General features: G+C 45.1%; 1 protein-coding gene across 1 annotated transcript in view; it reads left to right on the top strand.

Annotated features, from left to right (window-relative positions):
* Nucleotides 1-22,736, top strand: part of ADCY9 (adenylate cyclase 9) — a 122,773-nt gene that overhangs the window by 63,282 nt on the left and 36,755 nt on the right. Inside the window, exon 2 of the mRNA XM_032591551.1 lies at nucleotides 22,106-22,296. Within this exon, the coding sequence (XP_032447442.1) occupies nucleotides 22,106-22,296 (191 nt within the window). The remainder of the gene's footprint in view (nucleotides 1-22,105; nucleotides 22,297-22,736) is intronic.

Here is a 22,736-nt window from a genome sequence, read left to right as displayed (position 1 = left end):
AGGCTTACAGGGAACCGGAGAATGTGTGCGCAAGTGTTTTGTGGGTTTGTCTGTAATGCATGAATGTGGCTAACTTTTGAGTGAGTGTACATAATCACTGAGTATGTCCAATACACCCGTGTCAATGTACTCATCAATTTCAGAACAATTACTAATACATAATATTTAATACATTATTGAATATTATATATTAAGTAATTTTTAAGATCTAACAACCTCTTCTGTGGTTTTTCCCAATTCACTCTGGCAGAATTCTGACATTTGTTCCCTGGAGTCAGAGCTGTCACAGTGTGAAAGGCCAGGTGGAAGCCTCTGGAACTGCTCTGCCCATTAAAATAGTTCGCCAAAAGCAGCATCATGTTCCTGGCAGGGTGGCAGAGATTAGTGCCACCATCAGGACTCGAAAGATGTGAGGGTGATGATTCCTGCCACATCTCCAGCCCACCTGCATGGCTGGTGCCATTGGACAATGGCAGTGGATGATCATGAACTTAACCATGTGGTGGCTCTGGTTGCAGCTGCAGTGCCAGACGTGGTTTTGTTGCTGGAACAGGTTGACACAGTTCTGGCGGATGGTGTGCTGGTGAAAGCTTTTTTCTTCTCTACCTGGCAGGGTCCGCCATGCTCCTTCACATTTAACCCTCAGGATTCTAGCTCTTCATTCCGGAGGATATAGATCAAAGGGGAGCAAGTCCTCTAGAAGAGATGTGAACTGTAAAGGGACTTGGGAGCCTCTTTTGGAGAGAGGGTTACCATGTTGTTTTGCTGCGAGAGGGATAGTTATGTTCTATTAGGCAGAAGCCTGATTTTACGTTATTTGCCAGTTAAGTATGGTTAAAAGAGGTGTGTATATGTATATGGATCTCAAGTTGGCAAGGGGTGATCTGCAGTGGGTTTATATTGAGTCAGCTTGGCTAAATCAGAAATGTGCGTGTAGCTTGGGCCACAGGAGACAGTTGTCACCACATCTGCTCACACTCAAAAAGTCCACCCAGCGGCAGAGGGAACTACTGCAGCTCGAGCACGTCGGCTTACCTTCTTGGCACGGGGCAGGGCGGGTGTGAGGCCTACGACTCCTCCAGCACCCACGAGCTTTTGTTTATTCCTCCCATCCGCGTATGTGGTAAACAGCTTTCCTTGGTTTTCATCCAAGCTATTGACCAATCGACAGTATGTTTTCTGGCCACAATCAGATACATGCGCTATTTATTGTATGGGGCAGCACAGCACAGTTATGCTGCAGACACTTAGTGCTCACTGAGGGCCAGGCACCGTTGCAAGCATCTGTCACGTGTCATTTACTTCTTCTGCTAGCCCTGTGAGCTGGGGACTCCCGTTGCTCCAGCTTTACAAACAAGTAAACGGGGCACAGGGAGACTTAGAGAGTAGCTAGTTCTAAGGTGGTAACATTGGTGCTGAGAGCGAGACAGCTTGAGACCAGAGACTGCGTTCTTCAGTTCCAGGGTCGTGCTTCTATCTGGAGCCCTCTCTTTTTAAGTTGCCTTTGATGCTTTCAACCACGTTCTCTGGGTGTGGTGTGGAGCCCGCTTATTTCCCTCATTTATTTCAATTCTGGCTTTGAAGAGACACTGATACAATACTTATATGTGCCAGGACCTTCTGAACACATACCAGGAAGTCCTCATAACAAGCCTGTGAAGTAGGTGATGTATCATGCCCTCTCAGATTAAAAACCGGAGGCCCAAAGATGGTGACGGATCTGTATGAGTTACACGGTCTCCATGTAGCAGGATTGGGGTGTGAATGCAGGCAGGGCAGTTCTGGAGTCCACAAGCTGAAATATAGCACGGACAATTGTTAGCTTGTCAAGAATGACCTCAACGAGAGGGGTACTTAGGTGGCTCAGTCGGTTGAACATCTGACTTTGGCACAGATCACGATTTCACAGTTTGTGTGTTCGAGCCCTGCATCAGGCTCTCTGCTGTCAGCCCAGAGCCCACCTTGGATTTTCTGTCCTCCTCTCTATCTGTCCCTCCCTTGCTCGTGCTCTCTCTCCTTCAAAATGAATAAATAAACTTAAAAAAAAAAAAAAAGAATGACCTCAATGAGAGACTGTCAAGGGTGTCTCCATCCTGTGTCTGGAGAGAGTTTGTCCTCAACATGGGATCTTGCATATTTAGTCCTGCAATAAATGAGTCTACTGACCAGTGCATTTGGAACTAAATTCCAAGCAGCTGTAAACAATAAATATTTTGTTTCTGTTATCTTTGTAGCAATAGCAGGAGAAAGGAATTAAGGACCAAAACTCTGGGAGTTTTAAATATTTTTGGTAAGTGTTTATACGTGATTTATGGGAAAATAACTTCCTGGAAAACAACCTTGTTTCACAAAAAAAAAAAAAAAAAAAAAAAAAAAAAAAAAAAAATGACCCATCTTACAACACCTTTAATAAATCAGTCTGCAGTACAAGTTAGGTGTGTTTTCATAGCAACCGAATTGTGAGAACATTTGGCAGCTAAGATCCAGCCGTGCTGTTATGATTGTGTAACCACACCAGAAGCTACACTGTGTGGCTGGCAAAAGCCACGGCAGCTTGGAGCTGCGTGGCTGAGCCGCCGTCCCCCTCCGTATCCGACCGTGACCGCCCCTCATACACCATACATGCAGCTCTGCCTTGTTCAGTGTCGTCTTTAGGAAAACCACAATTTTATAAATACAGTGAGATATGAGCAGAGGCAGAGTACCGCATCATACTAAAGTACAGCCTGATTGCTGTAAAGTGAACACCCTTATGTCTACTAGTAGCCAGGCTGAAGAAGAGGACACTGCCAGCCACCCAGATGCCCCCTCCTGTCGCCTCCCTGCCAAAGGCAACCTCTTCCCTCTCTTCTCTATGGTTTTCTTACCCAAGTGTGTGTCCTTAAATACTTGTCTTAGGTTATTTGGTTTTGCCAGATTTGGGGTTTGCTTTTGCTTCTTTCCACACTTTTTGTTTTGAAGAATTTCGCATTTGCAGAAAAGTTGTTTGGTATAATGAATACTAATATGCCCTTCATCTAGATTCACCAGTTGTTAGCATTTTGCCAAATTTGCTTTCTTGTCTGTCTAAATGTACATGTGTATATATTTACACATACACACATATGTACGTACATATATCTTTTCTATACATGTGCCTGTATATGCATGTCCTGTGTGTATGTGTCTCCTGTCTCTTTCCTGAGCCATTAGAAAGTTGCAGACATCATGGCCCTACACCCTTAAATTCTTCAACATGTATCCCCTCAGAACAAGGATGTTCTCCTTTGTAGACAAAATAAATGATCACACTCAAGAAATTTAATGTTAGCAAAATACTCTTATCAAATATATAGTTCATATACAAATATCCCCAGTTGTCTAGTAGTATCCTTTAGAACTTTTCTTATTTTCTTTTATAAATTTTTAATTTTGTGTGTGTGTATTTATTCTTGAGAGGGAGAGAGAGATAGGGAGAGAGAGAGAGAGAGAGAGAGACAGACAGACACCATGAGCGGGGGAGGGAGACACAGAATCCGAACCAGGCTCCAGGCTCTGAGTTGTCAGCCCAGAGCCTCATGCGGGGCTCAAACTCACGAACCATGAGATCATAACCTGAGCCGATTTCGGATGCTTAACTGACTGAGCCACTCAGGTGCCCCTAAAGTTTTATTATATAGTTTACACACCATAAAATAACCTCTTAAAAGTATATAGCTCACTCTCACTTACTTGTAGAAAATTTGCAGAATTGTGTAAGTGTCACCGTGATCTGCTTTTATTTTTTTTTAATTTTTTTTATTTTTTTTAATTTTTTTTTCAACGTTTATTTATTTTTGGGACAGAGAGAGACAGAGCATGAACGGGGGAGGGGCAGAGAGAGAGGGAGACACAGAATCGGAAACAGGCTCCAGGCTCTGAGCCATCAGTCCAGAGCCTGACGCGGGGCTCGAACTCACGGATCGCGAGATCGTGACCTGGCTGAAGTTGGACGCTTAACCGACTGCGCCACCCAGGCGCCCCACCGTGATCTGCTTTTAGAACATTTCTATCACCTACAGGCTCACCATGCTCATTTGCAGGTGGTACCTGCTTTCAGACCCAGTAACCGAGAATCTACTTCCTGTCCTTATAGACTTGCTTTTTCTAGACATTTCACATCATTGAAATTAGGCAGTTTGTGGGGTTTTTTTTAATCTGGCTCCTTTCATTTAGCACATCGTTTGAAATTCATCTGTATTATAGCATGGATCAGTATTCAGTTTCTTTTTACTGGTCAGTCAAGTTTCATTGACTAGATAAACCATTGCCTGTCCATTCACCGGCTGCCTACATCTTGCCTCTAATAAGTAAGGCTACTCTGGACATTTGTGTATAAATCTTAGTATGGATAGGTGTCTTAATTTCTCATGAGTAGAGACTTGGATTAGAATTGCAAGGTTCTGTGGTGTTCCTTTTTGTATAATTTTATTTTTTAAATTGTCATTGTGCATTGATTGACCTTCTTCTTTTGGTGTACAGTTCTATGAATTTTAACACATGCATAGATTTTGTAGCCACCGGTACAATCAAGATACAGAATAATTCCACCCCCAATCTTTTTTCTTGTGTTGACCCTTTAGAGACCCCCCCTCCAACCCTCTCTGTCCCCTCAGCAACAACTAATCTGTTATCTGTCCCTAGTTTTGCCTTTGGGAGCATGCCATTAAAATGCCTGGGTGGCTCAGTTGTTGAAGCATCCGACTTTGGCTCAGAGCATGATCTCACAGTTTGTGAATTCGAGCCCTGCCTCCAGCTCTGTGCTGATGGCTCAGAATCTGGAGCCTACTTCTGATTCTGTGTCTCCCTGTTTCTCTGCCCCTCCCCTGCTCACTCTCTCTTTGTCTTGAAAATAAATAAACATTAAAAAAAATTAAAAATGGAACCATAGAGTATATAAACTGTTAAGAATGGTTCCCTTCATGTAACTGATTGAAAGATTGAGATTCGTCCTAGTTATTGCATGTATCTGTAGTTCATTCCATCCTGTGGATGCACCCCCTGAAGGACATTTAGGTTGTTTCCAGGTTTTGGCGGCTGTAAAGAGAGTTCCTGTAAAAATGTGTGCACAGCATTTTGTATGAACAGAACGTTTAATTTCTCTAGGGTAAATATCTAGGCTTGGAGTTGTTGGGGCATTTCATCAGTGTGTGTTTGTTTAGCTTTATGACTAACTGCTGCGGATATGTGCAGAGTGGTTGTACTATTTTGTGTTGCTGCCGGCAGCATGTGAGCATTCCTGGTGTTCCTCGTCTCATCAGTGCTTGGTATCGACAGAACTTTTCGTTTTAGCCGTTAATAACAGATGTATGGTGACATTTCCTATTTTTAATTCTTGTTTCCTAAATAGCTAGTGGTGTTAATATTTTTTCATGTGCATACTCACCAGCCCAGGGCCTTGGGGGTGGCTGTAAAGGAAGCGACAGATATCCACCCCGAACTGAGCACTATTTTTGAAAAGGCCGTCCTTTTCCCATGCTCCGTAGTGTCGCTTTTGTCATAAATTATGTCCATATGTGTGAGAATTTGTTTCTCAGCTTTTAGCTGTTTCATCCGTTTGCCTACCCTTCTGTCAGTATCTCCTGCCTTAACCACTGTAGCTTCGTAAGAGCTGTTAGAGTCTGCAGAACAGGTCTCCCCTTTGGTTTTCTTCAAGCCCTTTCATAATGATGCAGTCATGCAGTACGTGACGTTTTCAAGGTTCGTCCGCGTTGTGGCATCAATCAAAACCTCACTCCTTTTTGTGGCTGAACACTTGTTTCATTGTATGGATACACCATTCACTTCATAGAACTCTCGGTGGTTTTTACCTTCTGGCAGTTAGGAGTAATGCCGCTGTAAACACTCATGTACAGGTTTTTGTGGGGACCTGTATTTTCATTTCTCTTGGGCATGTACCGAAGAGGAGAATTGCTGGTAACACATAGGGCGACTCTGTTTAGCATTCTAAAACAATGTTTTGGACAGAGAGTGAGCATGAGCTGGGGAGAGAGGCAGAGGAATAGAGAGAGAATCTTAAGCAGGCTCCACCTCAGCCCGGAGCCCAACACAGGGGCTCAATCCTATGGCCCTGGGATCATGACTTGAGCCGCAATCAAGAGTCAGACGCTCAACCGGCTGAGCCACCCAGCGCCCCTGTGTTTATCATTTTGAAGAGTTGCCGGAGTGTTTTCTATGGCGGCTGAACCATTTTACGTTCCCGCCAGCAGTGTATGGAGACTGCATTTTCTCTTCATCCTCATCAACACTTGACTTTGTCTTTTTAATTGTAGCCATCCTCGTGGATGTGGTTTTGATGTGTGTTTCCCTAATGGCTAATGACGTTGAGCATTTTCTCATGTGCTTGTTGGCTGTGGAGAAATGTTTACTTGGATGCTTTGCCTTTTAACAAAATGGGATGTCCTGTTATTGTTGTAAGAGTTCTTTGTGCACTCCACCTTCAGGTGTCCCAGCACATCACACCACCGCACTCTCCTGCCTCCTCTGCCTCTGTTTTCTTCACACGCTTTAATTTGTGAGTTGATTTCTTGGTGCATCAACTCATTCATCCAGTCAATATTTATTTATTCGACAGATGTGTAAGCGCCTTAGTTGTGTCTTTGCTATTTCTTCACCTTCTCGGTGCTGTTCTAGAAGAGCTAGTTCCCACTGTCATTTAGCTGGTAGCACTGTCATCTTGAAGGTTCTAGATAACTACCCACGAGAGCATCGGTGCAGATCTGAACCACACGTCACCTGAGGTGACTTCCTTTCAGCCACAGCTATACGTCACGTTCTACTATCCTGGCCCCATTCCCACCAAACCAAGTGCACTGACACCCTCCTTGAAAATCTACCAATAGTGTGTCTTTTTTTTTTTTTTTCTTGGAGAAGTTTGATTCCTTCTGGTAATGCCCAGTCCTCTATTTGAATTATGGGTTCTACCTTTTCCCCTTTTCAGCAACTTTGCTTTTTAGCTGCCTTCCTTTTCCCGAATCTGTAATCTCTCCCCTCTACTGGACTATTCCGTCAGCCCACAACAGTTTCCAGCACCTTCGCTCTGCATGGATCCTTGCAGGATGCCACATCGCCTACCTCTCCGCCTTACTTTGTGGCCAGACTTCTCTATAGGATTGAGCACACAGCCTTCTCCACTTCTCATGTCACCACTATCCTGCCCTGCCCCAGGCCTGGCCTGTGTTCTCCATCACTCAGCTGTGTCTCTGCATGTCACGGTATCAGCAGTCTTCCTACTGCCAAAAGCAGGATCACTTTTCTAGCCACGTCATACTCGACGTAGTGGCCCATTCCTTCTCCTCGAGACACTCTCCTGTCTTGACTTTCTTAGGTCTTGTTTGTCTTACTGTCCTCTGACCCCACTTATCCCCCTTCAGACTTTGTTGCTGGATCCCCCACACCACACCGTCTCTCGACCTGGAAGGTCTCTAGACTTACTTCCTGGCCCTTTCTTTCTTTTCATCCTCTCCAGCATGGTAGTAGAGACATCTCCTCTCTAGCCCAGATCTTCCCTCTGATTGGGATGATTTGGCTGCCCCCTTGACATCTTCATATGGCCATTTCATAGGCATTTTAAACTTAAGGGGCCCAAAACTGAGCCTCTGAACTTGTCCCTAAAACCTTTACCTGCTTCGTGAGCAGGGGAGGGCCAGAGAGAGAGACACACACAGAATCTGAAGCAGCTCCAGGCTCTGAGCTGTCCACACAGAGCCCGATGTGGGGCTTGAACGTGTGAACCGTGAGATCATGACCTGGGCTGAAGTCGGATGCTCAGCTGCCCCCCAGACGCCCCTACCTACTTCGTCTTAACCCAGTAAATATATTTTCACCCATTTACTTTGGGCAGAACCCAGGGAGTCATCCTTGTTCTCTTTCCCCTCCCCCCCGCCCCCCCATCTAGTCTGTTGGCACAGACTTACCTGTTCTGCCTGGATGTTACGTTTTGAGTCTGTCTGCTTCATCCTGCTGTCCTCGAGGCCAGGCTCACTGCTAACCCTTTGCCTGGGCCACACCAACAACCTGGGAATGAGTCCCTGCTACTACTCTTTTTAATTTTTATTTTTCCTGCTACTGCTCTTGATACCTCCCAAGCCAATCATTTATCGCCTAGAGCAGAGTGGTTTTTTAAAAAGGCAGTCCAGGCTTGTGGGATCCTGGAACAGAAATCAGACCAAAAATTGTTCAAATTTGAATAGTCTGTAGTCTAGTTAATAATATTGTACCGATGTTAATTTCCTATTCTTGATTACTGTTCTGTGCTTGACGTAGTACAGTAAGGTTAGGACAAGTGGAGTGAGGAATATGAGGGAACTCCTTGTACTATATCTGGAACTTTTTTGTATGTATACGTTAGTTCAAATTACAAAGTTTTTTAAAATATTTTTTTTTAGTGTTTATTTTTTTTTTTTTAATTTTTTTTCAACGTTTTATTTTTTATTTTTGGGACAGAGAGAGACAGAGCATGAACGGGGGAGGGGCAGAGAGGGAGGGAGACACAGAATCGGAAACAGGCTCCAGGCTCTGAGCCATCAGCCCAGAGCCCGATGCGGGGCTCGAACTCACGGACCGCGAGATCGTGACCTGGCTGAAGTCGGACGCTTAACCAACTGCGCCACCCAGGCGCCCCTTAGTGTTTATTTTTGAGAGAGAGACAGAGAGAGTGCAAGTGGGGAGGGATAGAGAGAGAGGGAGACACAGAATTTGAAGCAGGCTCTGGGCTCTGAGATGTCAGCGCAGAGCCTGACACGGGGCTTGAACTCACGAACTGCAAGCCTGAGCTGAAGTCGGACGCTTAACCGACTGAGCCACCCAGGGCCCCCAAATTACAAAGTTTTTGAAAATTAAAATGCAAAAAAAGAAAGAAAATCGGATTGTGCACCTGTAAGCTTACAAATCTGTCGAAGCCTTCCACATGCCTAGCACCTGACTCAGAAGGTTCTCAGCGGCTCCAGGGCCCTGCCCGCCCCTCCAGCTTCCTGTCTGTGACCCTCTTTCAGCCAGGAAGAGATACGATGATCTTTTCTATACCGGTCCCCCCTCGAGTGTGGCCTCCCCAGGCCCACACCGTGACCTGCTCCTTCTCATCACTGACATCTGCACTCCCCCCACCTTCTCTTCATGGAAATATCTCCAGTATCCATACTAGCCCTCCTGTTCACTTGCTGCTATCAGTGGCAGGAACCCTTTGTTTCCTTCACGTCCTTATTCACAGCTGGTGATTTGAGCACCCGTTCACCCTTCCCGCTGCTGGTTCCTTGGCGTCAGGGCTGGTGTATACTAGGCTCGCAGTTTTATCATCAGTGTCTAGGCTGGCATGTAGTGGGTGAGCAGGTAGAATCTACAGACAAGTAACTTCCTGTTCCTCATTGTGTAAGGAAAGTTACTCTGTAGTTCAACCTCCAGAGAAGTTACAGGACTTTCAGAATTTTATTCTGCCCTTCCTTGATGTTCCTACTGTTTGCACATGGACCACTACTTTACAGAAGTGATTCAGTTCTTCACGTACCTGAATGTCCTTTGTGTTAGGGCTTCAGCTAGGCACTGTAGGTGCGGAGATCAGTAAGGCATAGTCAAATGTAAGGTATTGTTAGCATTTGTAATAGGACTCTCCACATTCTTGGCAGATCTCAGGAGCACTTTATTTGTTGAAAGAATGAGTAGGATAAGTTAAGAAATAGTTTCCTTTTTAAATTAAGGCAGATACGTTCATACATACTCATGTGTTATATATACAATCATGTAGCAGATACATGCATACAGGATTGTGGAATTTTTAGCCTTCAAGCTGGTTCTCTCTTGGCAGGGGCGGGTTTGGGAAGAGAGCCACAGGACGGGGGCTCTGCTGCTGCCCTGCCTTTGCCAGGCACCCACTGCTGCATTCTAGGGTGGCTTGAAGCAAGGCTGCACAGAGAGGTGTTTGGGAAGTTGTTAGAGGTGTTTTTTTTGTTTGTTTTTTTTTTTTTAGCGGTCTCTGTGATTAAGGGTTATATACTGTCCATAAATTTAATTTTATTTAGGATGGTAAAGAGGACATTACAAATGAAGTATGTAATAAAAATGTAATAAAAAGGAGCCATTGGGTCTGATCGGGTTGAGAACCTATGGTTTCAGGAACATGTTATTATGGGTTCTCAAGGAATTTGAAATCTTTCAAAGAACCCAGCAGGAGCATCATGATTTGTGATGATCCCAGGTGAAACAGAGTTTTGTGCTGGAGCCTGCCACTTTGGCGGGAGGCAACATCATGTGATACAAGAATATCTGGGATATGACTGGGCACTAGATGTTGTCACCTGCGTGCAGGTCAGGAAGGCATAATATGCAAATAAGTCATGTGACACCGGGGCTTGTGGAAGTAGAGGGCAGGAGTCCCTGGTCTCAGCTTGTGTGATTTCACGGTGCTCACAAGACCCTTGATCATGCCTGGCTGCTTGGTGAGCGCTCACCCAGTACATAGGCTGGAAGGAGAGGCATCTGGAGGCAGTGGGATCCTGGAGAGGCAGAAAGAAAGGGGAGGTCGGCCAAGGTGGCCAGAGTTTGTTTACCTGCTTTACTAATTTGCCCGCGGCTGAAGCCTCAGCAGAAGGGTCAGTGACTCCTGAAACCTTGGCCTGGCCTGGCTCAGCAGTGTGTGCCAAATCCTGTTAGCACTGTGGCTGTGTGCCTAGTTAAACATTCAAGCCCCGTGGAGTCAGAGAGAACCCCCACGAAATGGCAATGTGTTCAGCGGTGTGTTTTACTACATGTGTTGCTTTTAATGGGTGTGAGAGATCAGAGAGGTCCCGTGTTCGTTTCACAGACTGCTTTTAGGAATCATGTAGTAAAAGGTGAAGTGTATAAAATGTGGAAAATACGGCACATCTTCTAAATAGGCACGTGAAAAACATTTTTTAAGGGATAATATATGTCAAGGAAGGTTGAGCTATGTACGATGGGGTCTGAATTAGATGTTTGAACTACCTTTTCAGTCCATTTTCATCCTTTTGGAATATATTCAGTGCTTGTCTCCTCTTTTCCTAGAGATGATCCTACCATTTTGTTTGATACAGTATCCATTCCTATCCCATTTCCGGTCTGCTCCCCTGCTGTTAGTGTACAGCGTGATTTCTCCCCTGCACTTGCTGCTAAATGTCGTCTGTAACAGATAAAAGTCAGTACTTAACTGGTTTCACATGCAGTTGTCCTCTTTATTCCACCCATTTTTCTTTAGGTCGTTCTTACACCTCTTCTCTATTTAACAAAGTTAAGAAAGAGCTTTCTGTTGCCAGTCCGTCCCTTCTCTCTAGTAAGGAAGGATGTAGATCTTCACCATTCAGTACAGTAGCAGCTGGCCACATGTAGCTCTTGAAAATTTAAGTTACAATGAAAAAAACATTGGAAATTCATCTCTCCAACTCACACTAGCCACATTTTGAGTGCTCAGCAGCCACTTGTGGCTGGTGACTCCCCCGCGACAGCCGTAGAACATTTCCATCATCGTGGGCTGTTCTTTTGGACAGCTGGGTCTAGATCCCTGTAATACACTCCAGTAACTCACTTCCCATAGTATCTCATCACTTTCAGTTGCTTTCAGGGCTTTGATGCAAGCCTCTATGGTTTTCTGGAACCATCCAGAACTTTCTCCTCTGGTTCCACCTCTCATATCTCTAAGTCCAGCTGTGCGTGGACGAAATATCGGGCCGAGCCGTATTGCCGAGCCCATAACCTGACTGGGCCTCCTCTGTCTGCCTCTAACCTGGCTGTGAGTCAGCCCGGTCCTGGTTTATTCCCCGGGGCCCTCTGTCCCTTTGTTAATTGGGGTAAGTGGCAGGCATATCGGCCTAGATCTGCAGTGGTCATGAGGACTTTCTTGACCAGGGACAATGGAGTTGTTAACTCTCAGCCTTGTTAACTTGCAGTTTGAAGAGCTCTGTATTCCTTTATTTCATTTCTCTCTCTCTCTCTCTCTCTCTCTCTCTCTCTCTTTTTTTTTTTTTTTCCATTTCAGTGTGATTTTGTGGAGCCTGGCCCTGCCACCCTGAGCTTGATTTTGTGGACTTGTTTCCAGCAACTTTTCTCTCAGCCTTGATCTCTTCCCCTGATTTTTTTTTTTAAAAACTTGTCCACACAAGTCCCATTTCTTTATTACATTTATATTTATGATGTATTCTTTGATCAGTGGTATTTTTGTGGTAAGTGTATCTTTGCCCTGTTTATCGTATTTCTTTATTTTTAACAGAACACAGTTTGTAGTGTTAATTTAATACTTTCAGTTTTTCTTTTTTAAGTTGTTGTATATTTATTCAGTGGGAAACTTCATGGTATCGAAAATAAATGAATGCAATTCATTCAGTTCCATAAGGATGAATCTCAAACACGATGCTCAGCCAGAAAAAGCAACTTTCACAAGAAAACTTGTAAAATGTCATTTATTCAAATAAAACCCCTTTAATGCTGCATATTGTTTAGCATTACACAGCATAGCAACTTGGGATTCAGAATAGTTATGTGCTCTGTCGGGGAGAAGGGTTTGCAGTGGAGGAAAGTCCACGGGGAGCCTTAACAGGGCAGATGACATTTTATTTCTTAACTGGTGGGACCCTGATGCTCAGCCTATTTTTCCTTACATGTCTCTATGTCTAAGATATTTTGTAAAAAATTCAAATATTCACACTTATTTTAAAGATAAATAACAAAAATACCTAATTTACAAAATGAATATTTCCCATTATCCATTTTCCTCTTAATATTTTAGTATATTTCTGTGTTTCTTGTAATTAATTTTTTCAGCTTCATTGCGGTATAATTGACCAATATTGTAAGATCTTAAAGTGTGCATTATGATTCTTTATCGCGTGTGTGTGTATAAGAAAATTAAGTTCTACTCCCTCAGCACATTTCAGTTAGACAATACAAAGTTGAGACTGTGGCCACCACATTTTATGTGAGGTCCTCAGTGTGTGTTTCTGTGTTTTGAGTCTAGTGTTGCTCAGAATAATTCTTTCTTCTCCTGAGGAGTTATCTGCTGCTCTTCATGTATTCCTTCCCCAAGCACCCGGCTGTGTGGTTTGGGGCTGGCACTTCCGGGCAGGGAGCGACTTGCTGCCCTGTCCAGAACCTTCCTTCCCCGGGGAATCTGAACACACTACTGTCTGTCCTTCAGGTTCTATAGCAGACCTCCACTTTCCAGTCCAGGACAGGCGACTGCTGAAGACTTCTCCACCTGCTTTGGTGGACGAGGGGCTGTTGATTGTCACCCCAGCTCTGTGTGTCGATGTGCCCTGTCCCCTGTCCTCTTCTCCCACGTGGGCACTCTCTCCCCACTGCCTTGGTTTTGCTTTCAGTTTTGCTTTTTCAGGAGTGTACAACATAGTTGTGATGTTCTGGAGGCACAGATTGTGGCGGGAGTCTGGCCTGGGAGAGCTAGTCACCCGGCCTGTGGCTTCCCCAGTGGCAGTGTGGCCCCACTCTGGCTTCTCACCTCACACCCAGCAGCACTTGTAAGATTATTAAAGACAGACCTCACAAGCACAGCTTTGGATCTTCTGGGGAAGGTCTAGAAAGGGGAGACTGCCTCCGGTGCTGAAATGAAATGAGAGAAATCAGAGATGCCAGAGAAGATACAGCTTCTTGATCAGAAAATAGGGGTTTTGGGTTTTTCCGTTGTCGTGGCTTGAGCGAGTGTGCCATGTGCTCTGGGGAACAAGGAGATGCAGTTGGGGAAGCTGTTTTGGTCCCTGTTCCGGCCAGCATGCAAAACGCTCCTCAAAAGAGAGAGGATGACGTTCAACCTTGATGTGAATTGAGAACTGACTTGAAAAGTGAGGAAATTCACAGCAAGCACGTGGTGGTACTGCAGATGGGATTTGGAGTCCAGCTGGAAGGCCGGATCAGCATTTCTATGCAGAAACAGGTGATGAAGGCACAGGTGTGGCCACTCCCAGGGAAGTCTAAGCAGGAATTTTAAGAATTGCATGTTTTTCTTTGCATGGTGGGACCCTTCCAGGTGCGGTAAGGTGAGGCCGGCTATGTTGCCCTTTTCCCAGCTGAAGATGCTCACAGGAAGTGTCTCTGCGGGTAGCCTGACCCTGTGGCCGAAGGAAATGCCTTTGCAAATGAATCTAGTCTGGCTGAAAAGCGAACAGCGGTGTTGAAGGCAGCCAGGGAAGCCAGGCAGCCAGGGAAGCTGAGCCGAGCCTTCCCTCTGTCGCTGTGAGTGAGCCGCGGGCTCTGTGCCGCGCATGGAGTGGAGGCAGAGGTCGGTAGTCACAGCAGACAGTGGGCCCGGGTGTCGCCTGGCTCCCTGGGATTACACTGCAGCTGTCAAGAGTGCAAATCTGATGATCCTGGGAGGTAGCTCGTGAAGGTCACACTTGTGTTTTGTTTTGTTTAATCTCTTCCAGACTTCTGAGCTCTTGCCACGTCGAGTTTTTGGTTATTCAGGGTGATTCAGCCTGTTTCTTATACATATATGTTTTCCTACCCTAACTTTGGCCTGTTAGCTACTTCCCAGTCTTTCTGTTTTTCTTTTACCTGCCACCGCCCACTCCTTTACCGTGAATTCCCATGGATAGTGTGTGTATTCTGTACTGGCCTTACCTCTTCTCTGTATCTCAGAACGGTTGCATCTTGAAATTCACATAACTTTCTTTAAAAAAAAAAACAAACCACCTACCCTGAGGTATGATTCACACACCATACGACGTACCACTCCAGCACACACAATTCTCTGGTTTTTCGTACATTCGCAGAGTTGTGCAGCCATCTCTGCTAACTGTAGAACATTTTCATCACCCCAGAAGGAAACCCTGTGCCCCCCTCCCCCCGCCCCTGGCAACCAGTCATCTGCTTCCCGTCTCCATGGATGCAACTCTTCTGAACATTTCATAGAAGTGGAGTCACACGCTTCATGGCCTTTGGGGACTGGCGTCTCTCTGAGCATCAGTCACATGGCTTTATTTCTATTTTCAACGTATTCTTTTGTTTGGTTTTCTTTTTCAGGTACTGGCTGCCGCTATCCTCAGATCATAAATTGAGTCTTTCGTTCCTAGAGTCTCTTTTTCATCATCTGTGTTCTGTACTTAAATCTGCAACTCTTAAGTTATTAGTTTAACTATTAACTATTGAAATCAGCTGTGATTTCTCAGTTCTCTGGGGGAAAGAAAGAGGAGTCTGTGACTCCTCTTGTGCCTGCTTCAGACTTAAGCTGACATGCTCCCTTATGTCTGCTGTTGCTCCATGTTACCCTCTGGTGAATTGCCATCTACTGTTGCTCTCTTTCGGCTCCTGACACGTTTCCTTTTAGCCCTCTTGTTTCACGGCCTCTTCTGAGTATTTACATTATGTTATATTACAGTATTCCAAGATAGTTATCATAGACCTTCATATTTTTGGTTAGTTTTCTAAAACTCACTGTTAGAAAGCCTTTGTCACGTGTGAACATCCCATCAGCACACAGACCTGAATGCACGTAATTCTCTCTTCTTGCAGATGTGTGTAATCACTTACTCATTGTCCTCACACTCACTGACATCCTTCCATGCCCCAGTTGAATTTTTTGTGAACATCACTTCCCGCCTTTCCTCAGTTTACTCCTGAGTTGCTGCTGAAGGTGCTCTAAGGAAGAGCACCGTCTCTTCCTTTTTATGTGTGTCAACTCATTTAATGCTCACAAGAGCTCTGTGAGACACTATTACTGTTGTGTTCCTAGTGTTTCCATGTTACAGATGAGGGAACTGGAGTCAAGTGTTTAAGTCACGCTTTTCAACCCACGCTCAGTCTCTAAAACCAGAGTGTTCTTTTTTTTCCTCTCCATTCCCTTGAATACTACTGTCTAGTTCCTAACCCTCAGTAAGTACTCAATAAATAGTCAGTTTGTTGGGTAAGTGAACTGAGCACATGATGAATGAGATAGTACCTGGTGGGCTCTTTATGGGTATGTCAAATGTTTTCCTTCAAAGAACTTACTTCTGTAGCCTTTGTGAAGGCCTGTGGCATGAAACGATAATTCAAGAGTGTTTTAGAGGTGGGAGGAATGGATCTCTGAAGTTTTCACCACTGGACTCTGCAGTGTTAATACTCGGCAACATAGCACATAGCGGAATAGCATTTAGTAAGGCCAAATTTGAAAGTGAAGAAGACAGTACATGGGAACACGGTCACTAAGTGCCTGGTCATCACATTTGGCTGGGATGGCAGCATATTTACTTATTACCAGTAGAGAGAGGGAAGCTGGGTGCAGAAAGCACTTGTTCCCAGAGCAGGATATAGAGCGCGCGCACGCGTGTGTGTGAGTGTGTGTGTGTGTGTGTGTTCAAAAGTTTGTTTTGTTAGCCTAAAGTTTTAGTCAAAACCAAGTTAAACAGGCATGGTGCCCAACCTTTGTTTCTTTCGCCTGCTTGAGTGGCTGTTTCATATTTTATTATGTGGGACTTCATTTTTTAAAAAGAGGTTAAGTTTTACCAACACCCATTCACCGTACGAACTTGTGATTTATTGTCAAGTGTTGCGGGAACCAGGATCAATCAGTCCTTGTGATTAGTGGTTTTACGTAGGGGCAGAAAGGACAGAGACCCATCGAGAGTGTTTTAATGTTAACAGGGTGAAAATGTTTGTTTTCCACACCAAAACTTCTGGTCTTCTTAAGCAGAAGCAACAGACAGTTATGAAATATTGTATCTATAGTTTTATAGAACCTGGTTATTTGACAGATTAGGTACCCTTTTAACCTTTATTTTCCTTATTGACTGACTGTATTTTAGTTTAAATAATCCTCATGCTACTCGGCCATTGCAGACCTAGTTATGAAGAAAAATAGAATACAAAGTGGAATAACTTTTCAGAATGTTTATGAACTAGGCCAAACCGATTGCCTCTCTTAGGTTTATTGTTTCAAGTCATGAGTGATGCAGGTGCCTAGGCCTTTGTTATGCTGCTGACTCCCAGGGTTGTGTCTCAAAACATCCTTTCCTTCCTGATCATTCTCCTCTTTCTGCTAAACTGACATTCAGGTCCTTGATTCTGGGTAATGGAGCCTGTCTCATTCCAAAGCAAGGTCCCCGCAGGAAAAGACCATGATAAAGAAAGAAGGCCTCAGTAGTCTTTCTTTTCCAAAGTGGATTTTGGCATACACTCAAATTACACTACGATCACCAAAACTAAGCACTGATTTTGTGCAAGTGACAATTTTCATCCTCAAAGAATTGATGATGTGCTTAAGAACGTTAACCACATCAGTCTCCTTCATGCACGCAGCCACAGACCAGCCCCTCCTCTAGGTAGAAGCATGGTAGGAAACATGTCCCCCCTTCTCTAGCCTCTGCAAACCCACGCTGATGAAAAAAGGCATCAATGCTGGTGAGGTTTAAAATCAACTACCGAGAAGGAATATAAGAAATCTTATTAATCTCCTGTTTATACTTAACAAAATAAATCATTTAGCTGCCTTATTTTGACCTTCTGCTCCAAGAGAGCCATTCTTTTGAACTTGGACCCCAGAGTCCATGTGTATTGTGGTTACTCATTAAATCCTTCTCTCTTATAAACTCTTTTCACTAAAGACTTTGATGACACTGGGGCTCAGTTGTCCAGTCCTGATACGTTGCTGGGATAGTTCACACCAGGCTGCCTTACTTTATCGGGCCGGTTTCGCTCTAGTTTTGGCAAAAAGTTTTACTTTCAATTTGGTTTTCCACATTGAAGTGTGGACACTTAATGGGTTTACCCATTTTGCCTGTTGTGGACACATACACACATCAGATCTTTGAAACACTAGCAGCATTGTGGGTCATCAGGGGCTCTCCCTAAAGAAAAATTTGCGTAGGAAACAAAGAGCAACTGTTGATTTAACAGTTCCTCAAATGTTTTTATACATAGAAAGAACATGGAGAAGACTCCCAGTGATAAGCATGTCAAACACGCACGTTGAGAATAATAGCCGGTGTTACTGTTTTACTGTGTGTCAGGCACTGTTGTAAAGGCTTCGTGCGTGTGACTCAGTCTTTGCGTCAGCCCTAGGGAGCAAGTCCTCTTCCCAGCCTCACTATGATGAGGTGTCTTCTCTTGCTCCAGGTCACCAGGTGGAGCGGTGGCAGGCCCGAGCCCGAGGGCCCCTCTGCAGAATGCACGCGCTCACCCATCTCTGTGTGGCCCGTTGTAGAAGTGTTGCTACCACCACTACGCTTTGGGGAAGGTGGGTTCCTGTCCCCACCACTACTCCCTGACTGCCGTGTCCCCTGACTCCCTTATCACCCACTGCGGCTGGCGTTTCCACAGCTCCTTGGCCTCTCCTCAGCCTCATGCTCCCGTTACCATCTCCCCCTACATGCCTCGTGGCCCCCAGCCTGAAGACTCCCGGAGCTGGTCTATGTGGTGCCCTGCACGGGCCCCTGCTCCTCCCCGGCCGCTCTCCCACATGTATTCTCTGTTCCAGCCATACTAAATTCATTTCCATCTCTCAGCTCTGCCTGCCGAAGGCTCCCTTTCTGCAGGGCTTGTTCACAACCCTTACAGCAACACCCACGGCCTGATGGCAGCTGCCCCAGGCCCTGGCCCTTTTGGCTTTCACTCTGCATCTTTCAACCCTCAGCTTGGAGGGCCCTTCCTCCAGAGGCTTCCCTAACCACCCCCTGGTCTGCAAGGCGCCACCCTCCTATGCTTCCCAGGGCACCCTCACTTCCTTGTCCTAGGACTTTGTACTCACACGTGCCCACTATCTAGATCCCCGCTCAGGTGACAGCTGCATTCAGGTAGGGGTCATGGCTGACGTGTTCACACCTGTTGCGTGAACGCACCTATCACAGCGTATGGTGGACACCTTGGTGAGTGATGAACGAGCAGCGACTAGGTAGTTACAGGCGGGAGGAGCGGCAGCGAGCCTCGGGGATGCGCACCCCCTGCGGCGTCAGAGCTTGTGATGCGGGGCTGGGCCGTGTTGCTCACGTCCCCTGGTGAGGGGCACGCCTCGACTTTCAAGTGTGGCTTCAGCTTCATGCGTGTATCTGTGCGGCAGAGTCTGTAGCTCTTGCGGTCGGCTGGCTCGGCCTCGTGTCTGCCTTAGTCGTCACACCTCCCGGGAAGTCCTCCCTTACTAGCTCTTGCAGGTCTGGGGCTGCGTGGTGGGGGTGGGCAGTTACCTTACCGGGGACTCTTCCTGGGTTTGAAAGAACCGAGAGCAGTGGTAGCTCCTCACACCCTACCTTCCTCCCCCCTCCTCCCTCCTTCCACCCCTGCCCCGGTGGCTTTCTGCAGCAGCACCGCATGCTGTCCCGGGTCTTCCCCGCCTGCTGCCCCGCTTCCTGTCGTGCAGTCAGGGGAGAGCCCATGAGAGCAGTTCCGGGGAACAGGCCTTTCCACGGAGTTGTAAGCTCTTCCAGCATGGAGCCTCCATAACAGGTCAGAAGTAGAACTTTTCTCTGGCTAGCTCACAGAGGTGGTGTTTTTGTTTTTATTTTGTTCTGTTTTAATTTTTTTGTTGTTGTTTATTCATTTATTTTGAAAGAGAGAGAGCAAGTGGGAGAGGACAGAGAGAGAGGGAGAGAGAGAAGTCCCGTGCAGGCTCTGAACTGTCAGCACGGAGCCCAATGTGGGGCCTGAACCTACAAACTGTGAGATGATGACCTGAGCAGAAACCGAGTCGGCCGCTTAACCGACTAGCCACCCATGTGCCCTTGTTTTCGTTTTAAAGTTTATTTATTTATTTTGAGAGAGAGAGTATGAGCAGGGAAGGGACACAGAGAGAGAGAGGGAGGGAGAGAATCCCAAGCAGGCTTTGTGCTGTCAGTGAGGAGCCGAGCCAGACATGGGGCTTCATCCCATGAACCGTGAGATCACAACCTGGGTCAAAATGAAGAGTGATGCTTCACCATCGGAGCCACCCAGACACCCCAGAGATTTCATTTTTTGACCCTCCCAAGGCAAAATGACAAGTGAGCTCGGTGTCATCTGTGATGCAGTTGGAGGAATTCATACAAATGTACTTTTACTCCTCTGTCAAATTCCAGTTGATGCTTCCATTTCTTTCTCTTTCTTTTTCTTTTTCTTTCTTTCTTTTCTTCTTAAGTTCATGCTTCCATTTAAAGGTTATACACATATTTCGTTATGAATGTGATTGATCCTGGACATTGTGTGCTTTTGTTGAAGAAAAAAAAACATCCAGAAGTTTAGGACCTTAGTTAAAAGTGAGCATTTTAGGGTCTCCTTTGGGGTCAGCAGCTGAAGTTACTTATCTCAGTCTTTGGATTTCCACCTGTGACCTGGATGTGCACTGGGATTTCTCTGGGTGTTTCCAGGGCTCCTGTCAAATTCTCAGTCTCAGAACAGGTGACTTGAAAACACCACGTAGTATTTTTATGAGGAGATAGGTAGATGACAACTGACTGAATGATGAAATGGTGTCCTAACCATAAAATGAAGAAAGACAATTGATTCAGGATCTTTAGGTTGTTTAATTTTTTAAAAGTATTTTATTTATTTATTTACGTACTTCCTTACTTTCTTATTTATTTTAGAGAGTAAGAGAGAGTGCAAGCCAGGGAGAGGGGCAGAGGGAGAGAATCTCAAGCAGGCCCCATGTTTGGTCGGGAGCCCAGGGCAGGGCTCGATTCCACAACTCTGGGATCAGGACGTGAGCCAAAATCAAGAGTCAGATGCTCAACCACCTGAGCCACCCAGGTGCCCCAACTAATTATTTTTATTTTTATTTTTATTTTTTTAATGTTTATTTATTTTTGAGAGAGAGACAGACAGAGCATGAGCGGGGAGGGGCAGAGTGAAAGGGAGACACAGAATCCAAAGCAGGCTCCAGGCTCTGAGCTGGCAGCACAGAGCCCGACGCAGGACTCACACTGACGTGTGAGCCAAAGTCAGACGCTTAACTGAGCTACCCAGGCACCGCCCAGCTAACTTTTTTAAAGTAATCTCTACCCTCATTGCGGCGCTTGAACTCACAACCCCGAGATCAAGAGTCACATGCTCTACAGACTAAGCCAGCCAGATGTTGCCCCCACTTTCTTTAAGTAATTAGGTAATTAATTTTAAAGCATTTATTAAAATGTACTGAATATAAGTACCTGTATGGGTTTAGGAGTGTAGATACCTCATCTCTTGATCAAATCTTTGTGTGATGCTTTTCCATTACCACCTTCTGCTGGAGCTTATAACTCTCCAGGACGGGGACCTATTGTGTTCTTGATTTTATTCTCTAGGAACAACATACCCTAGTCCTACGATAAATGTTTTTTAAACAAATTACATACATTCCCACTCCCCTTAACAAATTTGCAGTCTTGTCAAATTTCAGTAAGGACTAACAATGGATTCATTTAAATAAGGTTTGCTTCATTTTCAGAAATGGCTTGAGTTCTGTCTGAAAAAGCTGCTCCTTAGTATTTTCTCAGCAGATAGTTCTTCTGAATACCCACAGCCGGGAGCTACCTGCCCATTAGAGCTACTTCATGGTGTGGCGTATGTTTCTGTTATTTCAGCCTGTAATGAGAATTGTAAAGATGTCAGTTAATTGTCCATTTAACTAACTTTTTTTTTTTAATGAGGGTTTTGTGAGAGAATTAAATTCTTACAGAGTACAGGTTGACAGAATCCATGTTCTAGATCCACCAGAAGACCCATACTTAATAATCTGAATCAAGGGAGGTTTTAGTTACCCCTGTTGGTGCACATTATGGTCTCGTTTTTCGTGGCAGTTGTGCAATCCTGACATGGTAAAGTGGTTCGTATTCTAGATCACCCTTACATAGAGACTGACCGAACAAGTGTCTAGGGTGGACTGTCATTCCGCTCGGTTGCTGTCACAGAGCAGTCATGTGACCCTTTCATGGAGGAAGTTTTTAATGCTCATTTCAGCCCTCAAGGGAAAATGTGCAGCCAAAATTCAAAGAAAACATGATATAAGAAAATGGTGTGTTTTGGAGGCAAACATTCTCCCCGAGTCAGCACGTCTCTGAAAAGATCACGGAAATCAGTAGTAAAATATGACATTCATATTTTCACTTTACTCTCCACTTTTCAGGAGCATGTCCTGCATAGAGAGCAAGATCGAGCTGCATTTCAACCAACGGTGGTTTCCATCTGTGCTGATTGTAATTTTTATCCATAGGTTTGAAGACATACCTGATAGCGGGTCAGAGAGCGAAGGAGTCTCGTTGCAGCTGTTCAGAGGCCTTGCTTTCTGGCTATGAGGTCATTGACGGCTCACGGGTGTCCTCAGGCCCTAGGGGACAGGGGACAGCATCGCCAGGGAGTGTCAGTGACTTGGCGCAGACTGTCAAAACCTTTGATAACCTTAAGGTTAGTTTTTTTTTTTTTCCTACTTCTTAAACTTTGTATTAATTCTGCAGTAGCACATGTGAAATGATAAGCGGCCTTTGGGTCTGTGGCAGACGACTTGGAACGCCCTGCAATTTGGTTTTTGCAGTTTTTAAATTTAGTCTGAAGTCACCAGCATTTTGCCTTTTTTAATACCTTTGCTTTTTTGACATATATGCACCTCCATTTTCTTTCTACGCTGCATCAATTTGCTTCTTACTCGAGTTGTTATTTTCTTTTTCTGAGACCTACGCTGTCTTTTGGGATTTTTGAAAGCTAATGATAAACGACAGTAAAGGGGATTCTTCTCGCATCTTGCTTGTAGAGCTAGTTCGTATCCTACTGCAGACACCATTTTCTCAAGTGCTCCTAACGTCTCTTGAAATCCAATGTCTTATGATTATTTTAACTTTGTTGGTGTG

Source organism: Lynx canadensis, chromosome E3 (genome assembly GCF_007474595.2).
Source record: "Lynx canadensis isolate LIC74 chromosome E3, mLynCan4.pri.v2, whole genome shotgun sequence".
NCBI lineage: Eukaryota > Metazoa > Chordata > Mammalia > Carnivora > Felidae > Lynx > Lynx canadensis.
Note: the sequence above shows the minus strand (reverse complement) of the source record. Positions and strands in the feature narration are given on the sequence as shown.